Source organism: Xenopus tropicalis, chromosome 4, assembly GCF_000004195.4.
Source record: "Xenopus tropicalis strain Nigerian chromosome 4, UCB_Xtro_10.0, whole genome shotgun sequence".
Taxonomy (NCBI): domain Eukaryota; kingdom Metazoa; phylum Chordata; class Amphibia; order Anura; family Pipidae; genus Xenopus; species Xenopus tropicalis.
The window spans coordinates 113,589,429-113,608,449 of record NC_030680.2 but is presented as its reverse complement, the minus strand read 5'-3'; the positions used below and the strand labels follow the sequence as shown (position 1 = coordinate 113,608,449).

Genomic DNA, 19,021 nt, shown 5'->3' with positions numbered 1-19,021 from the left:
GGCCCGGAATACAACCATATGGCACAGTTTTTGTTTTTTTCCCAATAAAAAAAAGTTCATAAATTAGTGCACATAGTCCCTTTAAATAGGGTTGGGTCTGTATATCTGATTTAGGTTCCGCAACTTTACTGTGTTTGTATCTTGACAAAGGGATGAAGTGCCCCCTCAAAACTTGTGTGGTTAAAATGGAATAATAAATAGGGTAAGCCAAAAATTTCCTGTGTGTCCGGTCTCTGTCAGACTGATGAGTCTGAAGCAGGGCAGGACTACTTTGCCTTCCAGTTTTTTGTTTTGTTTTGTTTTCTTTATACTGAACTATCTCATATGAGCCTGCTAAATAGTGCCTGTCATCTTACAGCAGCCCCTGTTATTTATCAGAATCTCTAGATTGCCAGTCAGGCCTTGTTTGGCATAACCTGAATATTTATAAATTACTTGGGCAAAATATTCAGCTCCGTTTTTTAAATAAAAATGAATGTTTTCCAATATATAGTATTAATATATTTATGCATCTACACTGTTTCACTGCTCTTATAATACATACTTTTGTTGCAGATAATACCTACCTGTGTTTAGCTGTGCTGAATAGCATGCTATGTGTTATATTCCTGCATGGACGAAACAGCCCGGTAAACTCTCCATCCAGTACCCCTCGACTAACAAAAAGTTTAAGTCTTGAAATACAGCCCGATGACTCTCTGGAAAGGGTCATGTCTCCCATGCATTATGCTCGGTCTGGGCTAGGAACAGCAGAATTAAATGGCAAACTTATTGCCGCAGGTAAGTGTTAATGCAAATGCTCTGCTTGCATGCTTTCAGCCTTTTGTGATCTGAATGTTTTATATACCTCTACTGGAATCTACACTTTGGATTTATAGAATTTTGACATGTATGGAATTCTCAGAGATATCTCACCCAAGGAAACAGGAGGAAAGATTACAGATGTATAAAAACAATGTTTTATCAAGCAGCCAGCCAAAGTTCTAAGAATGTCAAGAACAGCAAAGTGTTTGCCTCAGACTGTAACTGACCTTCAAGCCGGGTTCCCAGAAGTATGTAGCAGATTAAATAGGCCCATATTTGGGATCCACTGTAGCACACAGGGCTTTTTTTAGGCAACTAGGCAATTAATGGGCATACACTGGAAGATTTCAGCTTCCGAATTGGGTCCTTTAGACTGATATAGGCCCCCCCCGACAGGCCTAGCCAACCAGTATCTGGCCAAAAATTGGCCACCTTAGGTGGGCATATCAGGAGAAGATCTGCTCACTTGGTGACCTTGCCAACCAAGCAGATCTTACCATGTATGGCCACCTTTAGCTTCTGTGGGGCTCTTTCATGCACTGTAAGGGCTCTGGCACACGGGGAGATTAGTCGCCCGCGACAAAACTCCCTGTTCGCGGGCGACTAATCTCCTCCCCGAGTTGCCTTCCCCTGCCATCCCACCGGCGACAATGTAAGTCGCTGGTGGGATGGCACACCCGGCGGCGTGATTTCAGGAAATCGCCGAAAAAGACTTGCGAGGCTTTTTCGGCGATTTGCACGAAATCGCTCCGCCGCGTGTGCCATCCCACCGGCGACTTACATTGTCGCCGGTGGGATGGCAGGGGAAGGCAACTCGGGGAGATTAGTCGCCCGCGAACAGGGAGTTTTGTCGCGGGCGACTAATCTCCCCGTGTGCCAGAGCCCTAAGGCCCTATCACTTTAAGGTAGCAATTCTAAAAACTGTGCTGTACAGACAGATCTTCATTTATTCTAAACCTAGCAACTATGTTGTTGTAGAGAGCACTTGCCCTTTGCAGTGGCCTCTCTCTAAGGGCTCTGGCACACGGGGAGATTAGTCGCCCGCGACAAAACTCCATGTTCGCGGGCGACTAATCTCCCCGAGTTGCCATGACCTGCCATCCCACCGGCGAACATGTAAGTCGTCGGAGGGATGGCACACGTGGTGGCGCGATTTCCTGAAATCGCCGAAAAAGACTTGCTATGGAAATCGCGCCGCCGCGTGTGCCATCCCGCCGGCGACTTACATGTTCGCCGGTGGGATGGCGGGTCATGGCAACTCGGGGAGATTAGTCGCCCGTGACAAGGGAGATTTGTCGCGGGCGACTAATCTCCCCGTGTGCCAGAGCCCTAAATCCTATTGAGGCAAGTTAACAAATGAATGCCTTTTCTGCATCACTAGATAATTGCATAGTCTGTCTGTCTCTGCCTTGTCTGCAATTTAGTATAGAAACCTGCTGCTTTCTGTAACCTTGCAGCCAAGGACAAAGCAGATTTGTTTTGGGCAAACATGGATAAAGTGAACGTTTATCTCCCTCTGTAAGAACTAAACTTGTATTTTACACAGTTTATCTGTTATTTGCTATGTATCCTGTGAATGGCTGCATCATTCCTACACGGCAGCTTATTTATAAAAACTATAGTAGACTTTCTGGAGCAAATACAGTTTTAACTGTTCAGGGCAACATTACAATATCTATTAATTTGCTTTTACTTTAATTAACATAGAACTCATTGAGAGGCCTGTAGTGATCTTAAATGCCCATGTAACATGGACCATAAACCTTACTCAACTGCTGGTTTTGTGACAGAAATAAAGAGAGTTTTTAGAGAACAAGTACAAACTTTGTTGTTAATTTAATCCCTTAAGTGGTGGGGATACTAAAACCTACAGCAGTGGTACCAGTGTCATACATTGTACAGACTGGTTAATATTTGCTCTTGGCCACTGTTTGCTGGCATCACATGGTAAGAACTTCCAGTTCCGGCACGTAAAGGCCTAATACTAAAGTCACACCAGCAAGCTTAACACTAGCTTCTATCTCCTTAGGTGGCTATAACAGAGAAGAATGTCTGCGTACGGTTGAGTGCTATGATCCAGAGACGGACATTTGGACCTTTATAGCACCCATGAAAACACCAAGAGCCCGATTCCAAATGGCAGTTCTGATGGTACATATTTTTTTTTAATAAACACCATATTTATGAAGTAATATTTAGTGTGCATAGACTGAAATGAACTCTCAAGGTGATAGCAAGGGCTTGTTGCCTGTGCAAGAGGTGATTTCCTCTAGATGAAAAAGCCTCCTATCTGCCATCACTCTGATCGATCCATGTGGTCCTCTTGGGTCCAAGAAAGATTGGAGATGCCTTCCTCTGGATCAACTAGCATTGATGCAAGTTTTATGTCCTGTTTTTTTTCAACCTCATGTTATTTAATAAGATTTAAATAACAATATAAATGTAGTTATAAATTAAAAATTACAAATACATAACCTACTGAAACCGAGAACAGAGAATAAAGTTGTTTTTATCTATTTTAGGACCATCTGTATGTTGTTGGAGGGTCAAATGGTCACTCTGATGACCTCAGTTGTGGAGAAAAGTATGATCCCAAATCAAACGTTTGGATATCTGTTCCTGAGCTAAGAAGCAACCGTTGTAATGCTGGTATGAATAAAGAAGATCTAGCTAGGATTTTCTCAAGTGCTATATGATGCATCTTCTAGACCAGTAGCACCAAGAAACTAAAATACCTTGAAAGCATTTACACAAGCTTGCTTATTCTGCACTTTGTAGTGAAGTAGCTTAAAGTTTCCTTGTGAGGCTAATTTGGGCTGCACTAATTATAAAAAGTCTACATACCCCTGCAAAATGGACAGTTTTTGTTTAATTTAAAAAAAAAAACAACCCTGATAAATCCTTTCACAACCTTAGTGGTCAGGGAGGTCTACGGCAACAGAAAAGGGGCTGCAGGATTTCTTGGTATGTATTGGTTGTTCCCTACATGTGACAACAGTCAGTTGTATTCTTCATCATATCTGGGTTCTGGAGTAGGGTAGCAAGACCAAATCATTTACTCACAAAAAAAAAAAACATCCAAACAGGTATACCCAGTCTCCAACATGTATTATGTTTTATGGTCTGATGAGACCAAGGTTGAACTGTTTGGCCATAATTCCAAAATGTATGTTTGGCACAAAAATAACACAGAACGCCATCACAAGAACACCATACCCATAGTTAAGCATGGCGGAGGCATCATGCTATGGGCTGCATTTCATCAGCTGGAACTGGTGGTTTAGTCAAGATGGATGGAATCATGAATAGATCGGCCTATTTTGTAAGAACTTTCAATCGTCTGCTAGGAAGCTGAAGATGAAGAACTTCAACTTCAGCATAACAATAGCCCAAAGTGTACATCTAAATCAACAAAGCAATGGCTTCTTGGTAACTTTTGCAAGGAGTGGGCAAAAATTGCAGAGTCTATATGTCCCAAAAAGACTGAGTGCTGTAATAAAATCAAAAGGGGCTTCAACCAAGTATTAGTTTAAGGGGTGAGCACACAGGTTTTTGTATGGTCTATGTTTTCCTTCACTAAACTGTTTTCAGCTTCTTTGTATAGTTGTCAATAGCTGGCTTAAGTTCTGACAGGATTTATATCCAGTGTACTTATGTATGCAATGTGTAGGGTTTCCCACCAGCAATTACAGTCACATTACTGCTGGTGAGAGGGAAACTGTTTTGTTGCCACAGTAGCACAGTAGCCCATTGTCCTAAAGCTTTGTTTAGCTAGTTTAGTGATTATAGCTCCTTTATACAAAAAAATGCCTTAAAAACAAATGATTTCATGCAAACTGTAAACAATATAATGTGTGTGTAACCTTCCATGTGGATTAGATTTATTTGGAAGAACACATTTATTTTTTCAATTTACTTTGATGCACTAAATATTAATATTTAACGTTTTGTGTGCAGCACAATTTCTCAGTGCAACGTATTGGTTATTCTAGTGTTCAAGAGTTTATAGCCTGTGCATCTACCAAACTGTAAAGGTAATTATTTAAAGAGGTTTTATAATGTTTTTCTTAATCTATTCCTGAAGGTGTCTGTGCTCTCAATGGGAAATTATATGTTGTTGGAGGTTCAGATCCATATGGCCAGAAAGGCCTTAAAAACTGTGACGTGTTTGACCCCATAACAAGGATGTGGACATGTTGTGCCCAGCTAAACATTAGTAAGTGCCTAGACTTTGCTGTCCTTACAGAAAGTTGTTTTGGTGGCCACATGTTTAATTTATTAATGTTTTTTTTCCACATCCTCCAGGAAGGCACCAGTCTGCTGTTTGTGAACTAGGCAACAAGATGTACATTATTGGAGGAGCTGAATCTTGGAATTGTCTAAATTCAGTAGAATGTTACAATCCTGAAAATGACACCTGGACATTGGTGGCGCCTATGAATGTGGCTCGACGTGGTGCTGGAGTTGCTGTTTATGAGGGTAATCTTAATCATATACATAGAAATGCACCTTAAATATCTGAAATTTTATATCCATACAACTTCTCATACAAAAGCTCAGTCAGATTGTGTTTGGCAAGCCACATGGCCTCTTAAATCAGCAAGAACTTGCGATTAGTTGCCTGTACCTTTACTCACGTGGGTTTTTTTTTTACCTCCATGCTCTCAAAAAGAGTCCAGTCCCTCTTTATGGCTATTTTACAGATAGCTATATTTGTAAAAGAGCATTATTTTACCTGGGATCGCAGATCATGAAACTTGTACCATTAACCACTTAGGTACATATTGATATTTTAAACTGAACTATATTTGTGCCCTTTTTAGATGAAGCTTAAAGCACAATAAATATTAATGACACACCAGACCTTAAAAGGAAAAAGAACACACTGGCCCAGGTACTATTCACATGAGCACCTCTTCTCCATCTTGTCTCTTGTCTATGGATTCATTGTGGCTGCTTGGTGCTGTGCAAATGTGTAGTAGAGTAAAGTAAAAGTTGCAGCTGCAAGGGATCCCAAGAACAAGATGGCAGAGTACCCAATATGTTATGGTATGAGGTTACCAATTTTGTTCATTTGGGTTGCCTAAAATGGCACTTTCTGATAATTAACCCTTTAGTTGTCCAATTTAAGCAAACAATTCTTTTATTTTGACTGAATTCTATAAATCGACCTTTACCTGATGGGTATCCAACCTGCATGAATCCATTTTGATGGCAAAACAATCCTATTGATTTTTTTAATGCTTAAATATGTTTTAGTGGCCTTAAGTCATGGCACTCCAAATTGCAGTAAGGCCCCTAGTCCAAAGAAACTCAGATTCCCAGCATTCCAAATAGTAGATCTATACATTTACTAACTTCACTGTTATTGTATAAAAGAAGAGCAAAAATACAATTTTTTCCAGATGTTTGGCAAGTAAATAGACCAACAACTTGTTTAGTGCCATGTTAATGTTTTTCATTAACATCAACTTTTGTGTATAAGTATTTATGGAAAGCTGTTTTTGTTGTTTTTCTTGCTGCTTGTATGCTAAACGTCCTTTGTCCTATTTTAAACAGGAAAGCTATTTGTGGTTGGAGGATTTGATGGTACCCATGCTCTAAGTTGTGTCGAATCATATGACCCCGAAAGAAACGAGTGGAAGATGATGGGGAGTATGACCTCTGCAAGAAGCAATGCAGGAATGGTTGCTGTAGGGGATCAAATATATGCTGCAGGTGGTTTTGATGGCAATGAATTCTTAAATACAATTGAAGTTTATAACCCTCAGACAGAGGAGTGGAGTCCATTTACACACCTGTGCAAATCCTAGTAATCCTCATTTCTCATCAGATCTGCTTGGGCTTAAGTCCCTCATGTTTGTTGTACCAGCAACGTACGTTTTTGCATATTGCATATTTTCAAAAAGTTGTAAATACTTATTTTTCATTTATTTGTAAGAAGGAAAGGTTAAAATAACTTGTGCTAACTTTGTAATTACTCTACTGTGGAATTCTATGAAACACAGGATTTTTTTTTTTTGTTCCTTTCTGCAAGCATTCTTGTGTATATGTTCGCTCTGTTCCTAATGCACTGACGTGTAGAGTTCCAGTTACTGAGTAGTTACAAAATCTTACACGGTTTTAATTGAATGCAAGTGATTTATTTTCTTTAGTATAAAATAATGTGCTTTAAAAGCCTTATTGAATCAAGATTTTTGAGTAAAGAAGTGCAGGTATGCCAAAACACGCACCTTTTGGATTGCCTTTTTATTACTGTTTTATATACTCAGTGGCAGGCACAAGGAATTGTCAACACTTTATTAATGTATTTATCCTTCAAGCTGTGTATTTTGATAGACAGCATCATTTTTGCTTTCATGTAGGAAGACAGCTGCAGTCTTTTCAAATGCATTTTTTACTCTTTAAACAAAGGAATGTCTTGAAATGCAGAGACCGAAGCCAGTTGTTTAGAAACAGATTTGTCTGCAAATACTCATTTTTAGAGTCTTTGATCAAGCTGAATCTTTTTGTAGGCACTCTGTAAAGGAAAACCACCAACAATATTTTATCATCGAAACAAGGAAGAAAAAAAACATTCAATAACTTTTTTTTCCCCACTTCTAATGTACATTATTCTTAAATAAAATTGACTGTAAATGAAATTGCTCGGTATTGACATTTATTTTAGCAACATCTTGTGTCATTTCTGAGGTGGCTCTTATCCTCTTGCCCCCCACTTAGGATCAGTCTTGCAACCCCTCATTTGAGGGTTTCTGTGCTTTCCATAGTGGTGGGTGGCACCCAGAATCCACCTCAGAGCTCCTGTATAAAACATTGAGCCTGTGGACATGTACCATAATTATTTTGCTAGTGCGTGAGCTAATAACCTGGAGGTATGTAGGCCAGTCATCTGAGACATACAGGGGATAAAACTGCCACAAGGCCATGGCAAAAAATAATTATGGTCTAGTTTGACAGAGGGCTCTATACATGCTGGATGATTTTAGATGTTTAATGGTGAGCCTACAGTCTGCTACATCTCTTCTTAGATATTCAGGTCTTAATCCTTTCAGGGTGCTCTATACCAGCAGGCGTTTTTGTTTCCAAGCCTCTGTACCAGTGGGCATAGATGATCAACTTTGTATACCCATTACTCTGAGCCTGCTCCTAGTGAATAATACAGGGATTTACATCATCTTTAGTTTCTCTGTGACCCCAACATGACATCAACTGACCCCCCGATAACTCCTAAAAATAATATAAACCAATCTGCAGCACTGAAATGGGTAACCACAAGCAACAATTAAAAGAAAACAGTACATAAAACACACTGCTATTTTATTTTTTAGAGTTTTTGAACCATAATGAATGTAATTGCCATGTATTAGTTTTCTAGCAGTTGAACCCCACCTAGATGCTGTAGTAGTCATCAGAGCTTCATACCGTCCTTGCCTTCATACCTCACCATGACAAAGCACATTCTAATTTGGCCATACGTGCTCTCATGTTGTTTGCCTTAGTATTCTACATATGCATTTGTACTGAGTTAGTATTTGGATCTATAAAGAGCCACACCCTGAAATGTACTTAATATAATTGCTGATATTATATAAAAGAACAAGCACTGCCCTTACATTATAGTAGCACAGGAGGATACAAACTAATGCCAAATCTCTAGAGTCAGATGGCACACTCCAGGGATGCCCAAACAGGGCCTTTCTTTGCTTATCTGCAGCTCCCATGGTAGGAGAATTCATCAATAACTGTTTATTTGCTGTTTTCACATTGGACAGTCCAGATCCCAGCCTGATCCTAGGGTGACAAGTATTTAGGGAGGCAGGCTGTATCAGTGATAACATTTTACATATCACTAGTAATAAAAAGATCGGAGCTGAACTGTGATTGGCTGCTTAGTATCGTTATTCTAAAGCCAGCCATACATGCACTGATAATATAGTATGAAACCTCGTTTTGTACGATATTCGTGTGTGTGTATGGCTGCTCGAAGAGGCAACCAATATTGCAGAAGGCTGTGGATATCGGTCGATCGTCCAGGTTAAAGATTTTGATCAGGCACCCGATTAAAATCTACATTCAGGGCTGCACAAAGGTATATACAATACCCAAATCCTCAGCGCTCAAAATAAAGTTCCAGTGAAGTGCTGTAATGGCTGTGATGCTGCTGCTCCTCTTACGAAAATAACCCCTTTGACCGGGTCTCAAACGTGTCCAGAAAAGTGTGAAGGGAGCGCATATATAAAATGAAACAAAACAACTAATAGTGTAATAATGTTTTAAACCTTTGTTCAACTAACAAAGCCAATCACCGTATTGTGAATGATAAATATTAATATATCCACCACTGTGTGCAGTAACTCTAAAGGCTCACCGGAAGGCGATGAAATCAAGCTCTACAGCGGGAGAAAAAGGTTAGATGTAGGCGAATCCACAGTTCAAACAGAAAGAGGAAAAAACGCCAAATAGTATAACATCGTTTAATATAAAATTTCTGCTAAAAATAAAACTACTTACAAAATGTAGAAGTAAGCAGGCTGACATTCAGGGCTGAATCGGCAGGTGGAAGTAGAATTTATTTTGTTTCTACCAAACATATCTGACAATTCAGCCCTGAATGTCAGTGGAGGGTTGGAACGATGGTCGCATGAAAGATTGGAATTGCTACGTGTATGGCCACTTTAAGACTCTTTGTTTGAGGGAAAGGGGTGGGGATAACTACATTGAAGGTGAAGACACACAGCTACTAGTAGCAGCTACTTTTTCCTGGCAACTAAATGCCAAAAAATACCTTGCCATATACAATACTGAGAATTTCCTCTGCTAAAACACATGAAGAGACTGTTATCAGTAATTGTCTATTCTAGCAGCTCTGTGTGTTTTCACCCTGAAAGCTGTCCCTGGACTTAATGTTAAATAAATAAAACAACTGTGATCCAGAGAGAACCGCCCATACAGCACACCTTTTTTGCAATCTCTCTAAGGGCAGTGACACATGGGGAGATTAATCGCTGCGCGACAATTCTTTGTTGCAGGCGACTAATCTCCCCACAATGCCATCCCATTTGGCTAGAATGTAAATCGCTGGTGGGATGGCATTTGCGGCGCCGCGATTTGCCAAAGTTGCCTTGAGAGGAAACTTTGGTGACTTCAGCAAATTACGGCGCTGCGTATGCCATTGGGATGGCATTGCGGGGAGATTAGTCGCCCGCGACAACGGAGATTTGTCGTGGCCCTAAAACACTTCCCTGATGGCACTACTATATTTAAAGTAGGAAAGGGGCTGGGGTGGGTGGATTAAGGTGCAGCAGACCCCACGGTCCAGGTCCCTCTTGCGACTTCGGGATCTGCTGTATATATAGTTATGCCATCAAGCCCACACTGTTTCCTGCCAACCCATTATTTTCTGACCGACTCGCTAAAGGAAAGCTGTAAGTAAATTTATTGGGTTTTGAATGTAATTGTTGCATTCAGACAGCATATATAGCCTCATATATGCCCATAAAAGTGGGCATTTGTAATGCAAATGCAGCTTATCCTTCTAGGCTGATATTTGTTCAGAGATCGGTACTGTCTCTTTAACTAGTAGAAGGCCTGCCCTCCTAAAGCATGCTGGGATATGACACTGCGGAAGGACAGTTGGGTGTGTGAGAGATGTGGCATGTGCTGAGCCGGTCGGTGCCACTACTGCAGGCAGCCAAGGGTAGGTGAGTGGCACATTGCGCTGCCGCTAAGTTACGCACAGCCGCGTATCACAATACAGCGCAGCCTGGGAGCGCTCACTGCCGCATTTTTCTGTATAGGAGATGTGGGATCTGTCTGGGGGATTGATTGCTAATGCCTGAACAAATGCTTTGTCTTCCTTCTGGGAAATCCTTCTCTGTCCGTTATCCTGGGACTTATTAACTCTTCACAGGGGGAAGGAGTTCTCTGGTGTTGCTGGATCAGAGGTACATGTAACTAGAAGTCCGTGCGGGTGGAAGGGAGGGAGAGACGGGGGAGTTAAGGCTACTTCTTTTTCAATGGAGTGCGGGGGTATTTGTAGCTAGAAGTCTGGGGACATGCTTTTTGGGGATAAATGAGCCCGGAGCAGCTGCAGGTAATGATTCAAGCTGTTGCTAAGATAATTTTGTATATAAACCAGCAGTCACGCTGCTTGTAATGTATGAAGTCCAAATGACTGACATTTTTGCCTGAGAGCATCTGCTATATGTAGGCTGCTCGCCTTTACCATTTAATTATGTTCCCCAGCAGCATATTCGTTATATAACTGCAATAAACTGGGAGACACAATGGGACCCGGACACTTTATGGCCACAACAAATATTGTATGTGAAAACTATGGCAGCATTAAGATTCCCCTGTACTAAGCACAGTTCAGCAGGAACAGCCCCCTAAGTTTGCTCGTAGCCTGTACAGAGCGATACCATAAAACTATGGTAGCATAGGGATTCCCTTGTACTAAGCACAATTCAGCAGGAACAGCCCCCTAAGTTTGCTCATAGCCTGTACAAAGAGATACCATAAAACTATGGCAGCATAGGGATTCCCCTGTACTAAGCACAGTTCAGCAGGAACAGCCCCCTAAGTTTGCTCATAGCCTGTACAAAGAGATACCATAAAACTATGGCAGCATAGGGATTCCCCTGTACTAAGCACAGTTCAGCAGGAACAGCCCCCTAAGTTTGCTCATAGCCTGTACAGAGAGATACCATAAAACTATGGCACATAGGGATTCCCCTGTACTAAGCACAATTCAGCAGGAACAGCCGCCTAAGTTTGCTCATAGCTTGTACAGAGCGATACCATAAAACTATGGCAGCATAGGGATTCCCCTGTACTAAGCAAAGTTCAGCAGGAACAGCCCCCTAAGTTTGCTCATAGCCTGTACAGAGAGATACCATAAAACTATGGCAGCATAGGGATTCCCTTGTACTAAGCACAATTCAGCAGGAACAGCCCCCTAAATTTGCTCCATATGATAGCCACATGAACACTGCTCAGTGCTGCTCTGTTCTGCTAGTGTTGGGTGAGTCTGGGAATGGGAGTACACTGAAGGGCAAATTGCATTCTTTCCATGGGCATGGCAAATGTCCCTATTTACATTTTTAAAATATTGGGAGTTGTGCCTGTATTAAGCACAATTCAGCAGGTACAGCCTAAAAAACCATAAACTATGGCAACATAGGGAATCCTCTGCACTAAGCATAATTCACAATCTACTAAGGGGGCCCCGCAAAAATTGTTCCAATTGGGCCCGCAGTTGGTAAGACCGGCCCTGCCCAGTACCGCCGCTATGTATATGCAGAGTGTGCAGTCTGCGCACCAACAGACCAAGTCATCGTCGGCAGCTCCTTCTCTCTTATGTGGCAGCGTCAGGCCTTTTTATAAGGGTTCGCCCGTGCGTATGACGTCACACGTTAGCGACGAGGCGCAACCTTATAGAAGTGCCTGTTGCCGCGGCATAAGAGAGAAGGAGCTGCCGACGATGACTTGGTCTGTATGGGGGCAATTGGGGGCACTGTGTGTGGGGGCTACTGTCTATGGGGCAATTGGGGGCACTGTTTATGGGGGCAATTGGGGGCACTGTGTATGGGGCACTTTCTATTAGGGCACTGTTTATGGGGGCAATTGGGGCACTGTGTATGGGGGCACTTTCTATTGGGGGCACTGTCTAAGGGCAATTGGGGGCACTCTGTGTGGGGGCTACTGTCTATGGGGGGTACTATCTATGGGGGCAATTGGGGCACTGTGTATGGGGGCACTTTCTATTGGGGGCACTTCCGTAATATTTGGGGGAGGGGGCACAAAAGTAAATTTCTGCTTAGGGCACCCATTTGGCCAGCAGCGGCCCTGCCGCCATGAAAATCAGATTGTCAGATAGCCTGAGCACTTGCCCACTGTGCTACATGGGAAGTCATTTAACCCCTTCAGCACCCATGTTACTTCAAGTGGGGACCTGGCTGCTGAGGCTACAGAATTTGCTTTGATTCTTTGATCTCTGCTTATATCCCACAATATGTAGCAACACATGGCAAGATCAAAGATCTATAGCAGGCAAGGGGTTAATATGTTGAAAATATTGTATAGCAAAAAGAACATACAGTGCCTTCCTACTAATCATCAGGAGATGGTATATTGATTATTCACAATAGTCTAAACTATTAGCTCTAGTCAGGGTCACCTGGGGTGTCCCCCAAGGGCCTCTACCCCAGTGGTGCATCCTGAACACATGTTCTACACCTGCACCCCCCCCTGAGAGCGCATCACATCGCCTTACTGATGCGGCAGAAGTTCAGGACAGGGAGCAGACCTAGGCAGGTGGGGCCCACTGGGTTTTTTCCTGGATTCCCGCTGGCCCAGTCCAACACTGGCTCTAGTAACTCCTTTTAGAACAATATGCTACAGTGCCCTGGAAGATTATTTTGTATAGTATTAAGGACACAAAAGAAAAGAACTGGCACACCTAGGAGGTAAGCTAAAATTTAGCTTACCTCCTAGGTGTGCCAGTTCTTTTCTTTTGTGTCCTTAATACTATACAATATAATTTGATAGATTTACTGTGCACCCTAGGACATAGTGCGAGGTTTCCTTACATATTGTGTCTGGAAGATTATTTTGTCCATCACTGCCATGTTATAATTAGGGTTGGGAAAATGAGTAATATTGTTGCCTACAACATTTTTATATTATGCAGGAGCCACAAATATCCTGTGAATTGCATACTTGTTATAATCTGTGCCTAGAAATGGGATGTGTCCATGACTCACTAAGCTATATAACCAGAAACACCATGTATTCTAAATGACTACAGTTCTTCAGTTCTAATAGAAAAATCTGAATACACTGAAATATAAATATAATTGCCTCACTCACACACACATTTCCATGGTTTGGATTAGGGAAGGTTCTAACATTAGGCAGCACAGCTACACACTGCCTCGCAGCTCTGCTTTTATGTTCATCTTCATGAATATACACTTTTACTCATAAAGCTGTGTTGCATGCAATATATTTTTGTATCGCTAGAAAAAAAGAGGACCAAGAGTGTAGGGATAGTGTAAAGCTAGCAGTAAGTAGAGTTAGCCATGCCGTGGTATTTAACTGGCCCCCTCAGAATAAATGACACTTGATGCCAAGATATTCATAGGTAAGAAAGTATATTTTCCCAGAAAAGGTGCCGTCAATAAGTACAGGGCTTTCTAACCCAGTGCCCTCATGGTCAGTACTAGTGATGTGCAGGCCGGCCCGTTACCCATGGGTCGGGCAGGTTCGGGCTAACCTTGCCACATCAACTGCGGGTTGCAGGCAGATTTTGGTTGAGTGTTTATACTCACCCTCCCCGTCTGCAACCTTACACTGCCGGCTTCCTCTTCCAGCTCTTTAATTTACAGGCCATGCCCCCTTTTGTGACATCATTGTGGGGTGGGGGCAGGCGCAAGTCTTTAAATAGAGGGAGGAAGCCGGGTTGGGAGTGGGCGGGTTAGGGTTAGAGTATTTCTCGACCCACACATCACTAGTCACTACCATGCCAGGCCCAGTCTGGCAATCTGTGGGTTCTGGCACATGCCAGATGGGCTGCTGTAAGATGCCATAGACCAGTGGTCCCCAACCAGTGGCTTGTGAGCAACATGTTGTTCTCCAACCCTTTGGATGTTGCTCCCAGAGGCCTCAAAGTAGGTGCTCATTTATGAATTCCTGGTTAGGAGGCAGGTTTTGGTTGCATAAAAATCCACTGTAATTGCCAAACAGAGGCTTCTGTAGGCTTCCAGTTAACATAGGGGCTATCAAATAGCAACTATCATTGACACCTCCAAGAATATTTTTCATGCTTGTGTTTCACTCCAAAACTTTCCATTTAAATGAGGCTCACGGTTGGGGTTACCTGCCATAAAAAGTCACTATTTAATGGGCTGGCGGGGGGCTGTTTGGGCCTCTGTGTAACTGAATGCCAGAGCCTACTTTGAATCCCAGACCGGGCTTTCCTGATGCTACCCCTATGGACATCCACCGGTGATTTATATTCTTGCCGGTGGGATGTCATATCGGGTAGATTTGTCGTGGGTGACTAATCTCCCCATGTGCCGTGGCCCTTATGCTTGCTTTGTGCCTGGGGGATTCATCCACTCCCCCTCTCTGGCCTGCCCACTGCAAACAGGCACAATACATGTTGCCTGTGTTACATGTACCAATATGATACAATACCTACGTACAATATTCAGTGTGTGTGTGATACAGGATGGAGAATTATCAGTTAGCTGGCAACAATTTATTTTTTTTTCCTTTGTGTAACTGTGTGTTTCTGCTGCAGGAAACAGAACTATTTAAAACTGAATGAGGCCACATTTTGCCATTTGCTGAACAAATTCTCTACTTTGCTTGCAACAAAGTAAGTTTGTTTTTATCTATGGAATTGCTAATCATCATCTCAACTAATGTGTATGTAATTATTAAAAGAGAAGGAAAGGCTACATCACTGGGGGTGCCAAAATGTTAAGCACTACCCAGTGATTGTAATCGCATACCTGACACCCCAGGCCGGTGTTCCTGTTAGGAGAAAACTGTTCCGGCCGGGGTATATACGAGTGAGAGTTCTTCTTCTTTCTGTCTTCTTCTTCAGAATCCCAGAGCCGATGCATGCGCAGTTGAGTAAAAAATTGAGCTTTTCACTATACTGCACATGTACGGAGACTGAAGAATGAATGCTCACCTGCATACACCCTGGCCAGTGCTGTTTTCTCTTAATTGTCCTAAAAGGAGCATCGGCCAGGGGTTTCAGGTAAGAGGTTACAGTCACTAGGGGGTCCTAAAGGTGGCCATACATGGGCCAATTGTAGCTGCCGATATCAGTCCCTTGGACCGATTCAGCAGCTTATCGGGCCGTGTAGGGGCAGGAACGAGGGGCATGCCTGACCGATATCTGGCCGGGTTAAAAGATTTAGTCGGATCGGGGACTGCATCTACTCGTTGATGCGGTCCCCGAACCGACTGCCCCATCGAATTAGCCTACATGTTCGCCAATATCGCCCACCCTTAGGTGAGGATATTGGGTGAAGATGCGCTCGCTTTGCGACTTCGCCAAGCGAGCGGATCTTCACGTGTATGGGCACATTAACATTTTGGCACCCAGGCTCCACTGATGGAAACCCCTCTTTCTTACTCTTCAAGCAAAAGAGCCTGGGAATGCTTTTTGCACTTATGTTACGTCTGCAAAAAATATAACCAAATAATATTTATAGTTATAGTAACATTGTGTATTTGCTATTTATTTTAGAATGGGAATCAGTTCTACAAAAGAGGTATCTGAGACAGAAGCCACTGATATAATAAAGGTAACTTTTTTTTTTTGTTTTATTTGACTTCTGCATAGTTTTTGCCCTGGTAAAGCAATGATTCTTAACAGTTTTTTTCTGGGAAACACCGATACTAGGTTTTAGGATCAGCGTTTAAACCACAAGTCACTTTTGCCTATTATAGCAAGTGTTACACTGTATAAAAGAGGATCATGGGGAGCAATTTCCCTTCATTAAAGCTTTTCACAAGGTGGAAACTTAAGACTGAATTACTTTTTGGATTATGTTTATTATAATCTACTAACTTATTGTCATACTTATTGTTAAAAAATGTTTTTGCTTGAACGTAGGGTGAATACATATCTTTTTAGCCTCACTATCCACTTCTGGATATTCTCATTATTTCTTTATCTTGTTACAGCATTATAATGTCCATAGTTCAATGTTCTTGAACTAGCAGCTGTTCTTGTGCCAATTCAGAAATAGATGAATTGTTTGCATCTTGTTCATGGACGAGTCATATTTTACAGCAGAAATGCAGTTTCCTCACATAAGCAGATAATGTCAGTCTATCTGAGCAGCACAGTGATCTGGCACTGGCTGGCTTGGACTGAGATTATTTTCTTATTGGCATCTGCTTTTAATTAAGCATGATAGCAAACCTGATCAACTGATCACATCAGTATGGGTGGGTATCAGCTAAAGGGCTGCATAGATGTTCAGAATGATCTTGTAGTCAGCTGACTGCTGAAAAACTGTATATAGAATATTACCATCCATTTTGGCCCATGTGTCTTTTTACCCTGATTCCATAACAGTATAAAGCCTCATTTCAGACAAGTATAGAAATCAATATTGCTACGGTTTATGAATGACTCCACTGGAATTTATGAAATAATGGAAGGTTGCATTTAAAAATGGCTCCTCGTTAAGAAGTATGAATGAGTCAGGTGATTATATGGTTGTGTAGACTGCGTTAAGCTAGAATATGCCATGCAGTGTGAGCTCTGGAAGCAGACAATACTAATATGGGGATAAGGAATGCATTTGTAGCAGTCTGGGATATTAAGTAGAAGTGATGCACAAGGATGATAATCTTCTTATCTTGTCTGTTCCACTACGCATTCATTGTAATAGTATTACACACAGTACTTTGTAAATCTTAATCCTTTCATTTCGTTATTCCAGAACACAATTGCAGAAAACTGTGTAGTGATATTCTCAAAAACCACCTGTCCTTACTGTGTAATGGCAAAAGAGGCCTTCAAAAATATAGATGTGCAGTACACGGCAGTTGAACTGGATGAACTAGAGAATGGAAGACAGATGCAAGTGGCACTTCAGCAACTAAGTGGAATTAGGACTGTGAGTAATGCACACTGTCACAAATATGTGGGTGTTACCTCCATGAACTGACTGTGAAGTGCCATCTGCATTTTGGATACAAATAATTCCACCTATGACTCTTCCCATTATATTGTAAAACATACATTTACTTACAAGGCATGTGTGGCTAAGGAATATTTATACCTACTGAGTTGGAGCCAGCAACAAAGTAGAGGACAGTGCATATGAAGTGAAATCCTCCCTGTCTGCAATAGCATATATGGAATATTTTAGGAACATTCCCAAGTGAGTGAGTTACTAACTCAAATACCCCCAGTTATGAGATATTATCAACAAAATAGGCATAAATGCATTTCTTCTAGGTAGACCAAGAAGCTAAAACAATCCTCTGTAATCCGTTTGCCACGCACAATAGCTAAGCGCTAGGAAAGCTAATTAGTAAATATTTAGCTTCACCATAGGCCAGCAATGAGAGAGGGATGGAGAAATGGTATAGTCACTAGATATACTTACTAGTATTGAGCTCAGGTGTCACAGTCGTGTAAATCCCTATACAGTACTTTTATACATTGAATATCATTGTCATCTACAGTTCTTTTATTGGTAACTTGTATTTATTTTTTGCTTTCAGGTCCCCCAGGTGTATGTTAATGGCAAATGTATTGGAGGTGGCACTGACACACGTAATCTTGAAAGGGAGGGCAAGTTACTGAAATTGGTTCAAGAGTGTAATCTCAGTGCTGCAACATAGTGAACTAGAACAGCTTCAAGATCTACATCAGCTCAGGAGAACTGGATGTACTGAATCAACAACATGTGCCTGTATGGTTGATTTAATGGGCACCCACTGCCAAAAATGAGCCAAATAAAAGCAACTGATATATACTTCTACAAAAAAAAAAAGGACAGTTAAAATCATTGATAAATGCCAATTTGTTAGGCACCCTGACTATACTTGCTAACCTATTACTCTGGGCCACAGCTCCTCCTTAAATAATTCAACAGCCTGAAAAACATTTCCACCATTGTCATTATACCCAGGTATCCTCGGCACTGCTTCTAGTTGGGCATAGGCACGGTACAGAAGTCCATGTGCCACCCAAGTGGGAACAGGGCATACCTGTGAGCATACCAGGGAGCACTGAATCTCTGCCCAGGTAAAGTTGGTGATTTTATTCACCGTGGAGTCAGGGGTGACTAACATATTGGCAACCCCAGTGATTTTGTCCTTTTTTTAATAGTAAAAACGTAACTATAAAAGTCCGGTTTAAAATTAACATTACCTTGCTCTGTCAAAATTCCCATTTTTCTTGTCCCAATGATCTTGCCATCCCTGTTTCAGTAGTTGGCTCATCCACACTTCCTTTCAGCCAGTCACCTTTAATTCCCAGAATCCCTTTCTATTCTTGGCACCTGAGCTTCTTTTTCAAAGTTACCAAAAAAGAAGCTAAAGCTATCAATGACTTGTAACTAATATTATTTATTCAACAGTTAGAAAATGTTTTTCAATGTATGGATATTTTTAAATTTAATTAAAATGTGTTCCAATATGTCTGTTTAACTTGTAAAGCTGCTTATTC

The 19,021-nt window shown here is 41.7% G+C and overlaps 2 protein-coding genes across 4 annotated transcripts in view; both read left to right on the top strand.

Annotated features, from left to right (window-relative positions):
* Positions 1-7,448, top strand: part of ivns1abp (influenza virus NS1A binding protein) — a 38,011-nt gene extending 30,563 nt beyond the window's left edge. For both annotated transcript variants that reach the window (XM_012961453.3, XM_012961454.3), the window contains exons 9-14: positions 556-780; positions 2,834-2,955; positions 3,327-3,453; positions 4,889-5,020; positions 5,110-5,283; positions 6,364-7,448. In XM_012961453.3, coding sequence (XP_012816907.1) covers positions 556-780; positions 2,834-2,955; positions 3,327-3,453; positions 4,889-5,020; positions 5,110-5,283; positions 6,364-6,617 — 1,034 coding nt within the window. In that variant the 3' untranslated portion in view covers positions 6,618-7,448. The remainder of the gene's footprint in view (positions 1-555; positions 781-2,833; positions 2,956-3,326; positions 3,454-4,888; positions 5,021-5,109; positions 5,284-6,363) is intronic.
* Positions 7,449-10,402: 2,954 nt separating this feature from the next.
* On the top strand, positions 10,403-18,991 carry glrx2 (glutaredoxin 2). 2 transcript variants are annotated; one of them, XM_031900091.1, is made up of 5 exons: positions 10,403-10,508; positions 15,113-15,190; positions 16,076-16,133; positions 17,283-17,459; positions 18,073-18,991. In XM_031900091.1, exons 1-5 carry the CDS (start codon positions 10,456-10,458, stop codon positions 18,190-18,192), a joined length of 486 nt encoding a protein of 161 aa, XP_031755951.1. In that variant the 5' UTR covers positions 10,403-10,455; the 3' UTR covers positions 18,193-18,991.
* Positions 18,992-19,021: the final 30 nt, after the last annotated feature.

What these genes read in the sequence shown, in the direction of transcription:
- glrx2 (XM_031900091.1), top strand. Translation starts at nt 10,456, where the DNA reads ATGTGGCATGTGCTGAGCCGGTCGGTGCCACTACTGCAGGCAGCCAAG. An exon ending in TCTACTTTGCTTGCAACAAA is followed by an intron (nt 15,191 to 16,075) that starts GTAAGTTTGTTT and finishes TATTTATTTTAG; the next exon opens with AATGGGAATCAGTTCTACAA. An exon ending in AACTAAGTGGAATTAGGACT is followed by an intron (nt 17,460 to 18,072) that starts GTGAGTAATGCA and finishes TTTTGCTTTCAG; the next exon opens with GTCCCCCAGGTGTATGTTAA.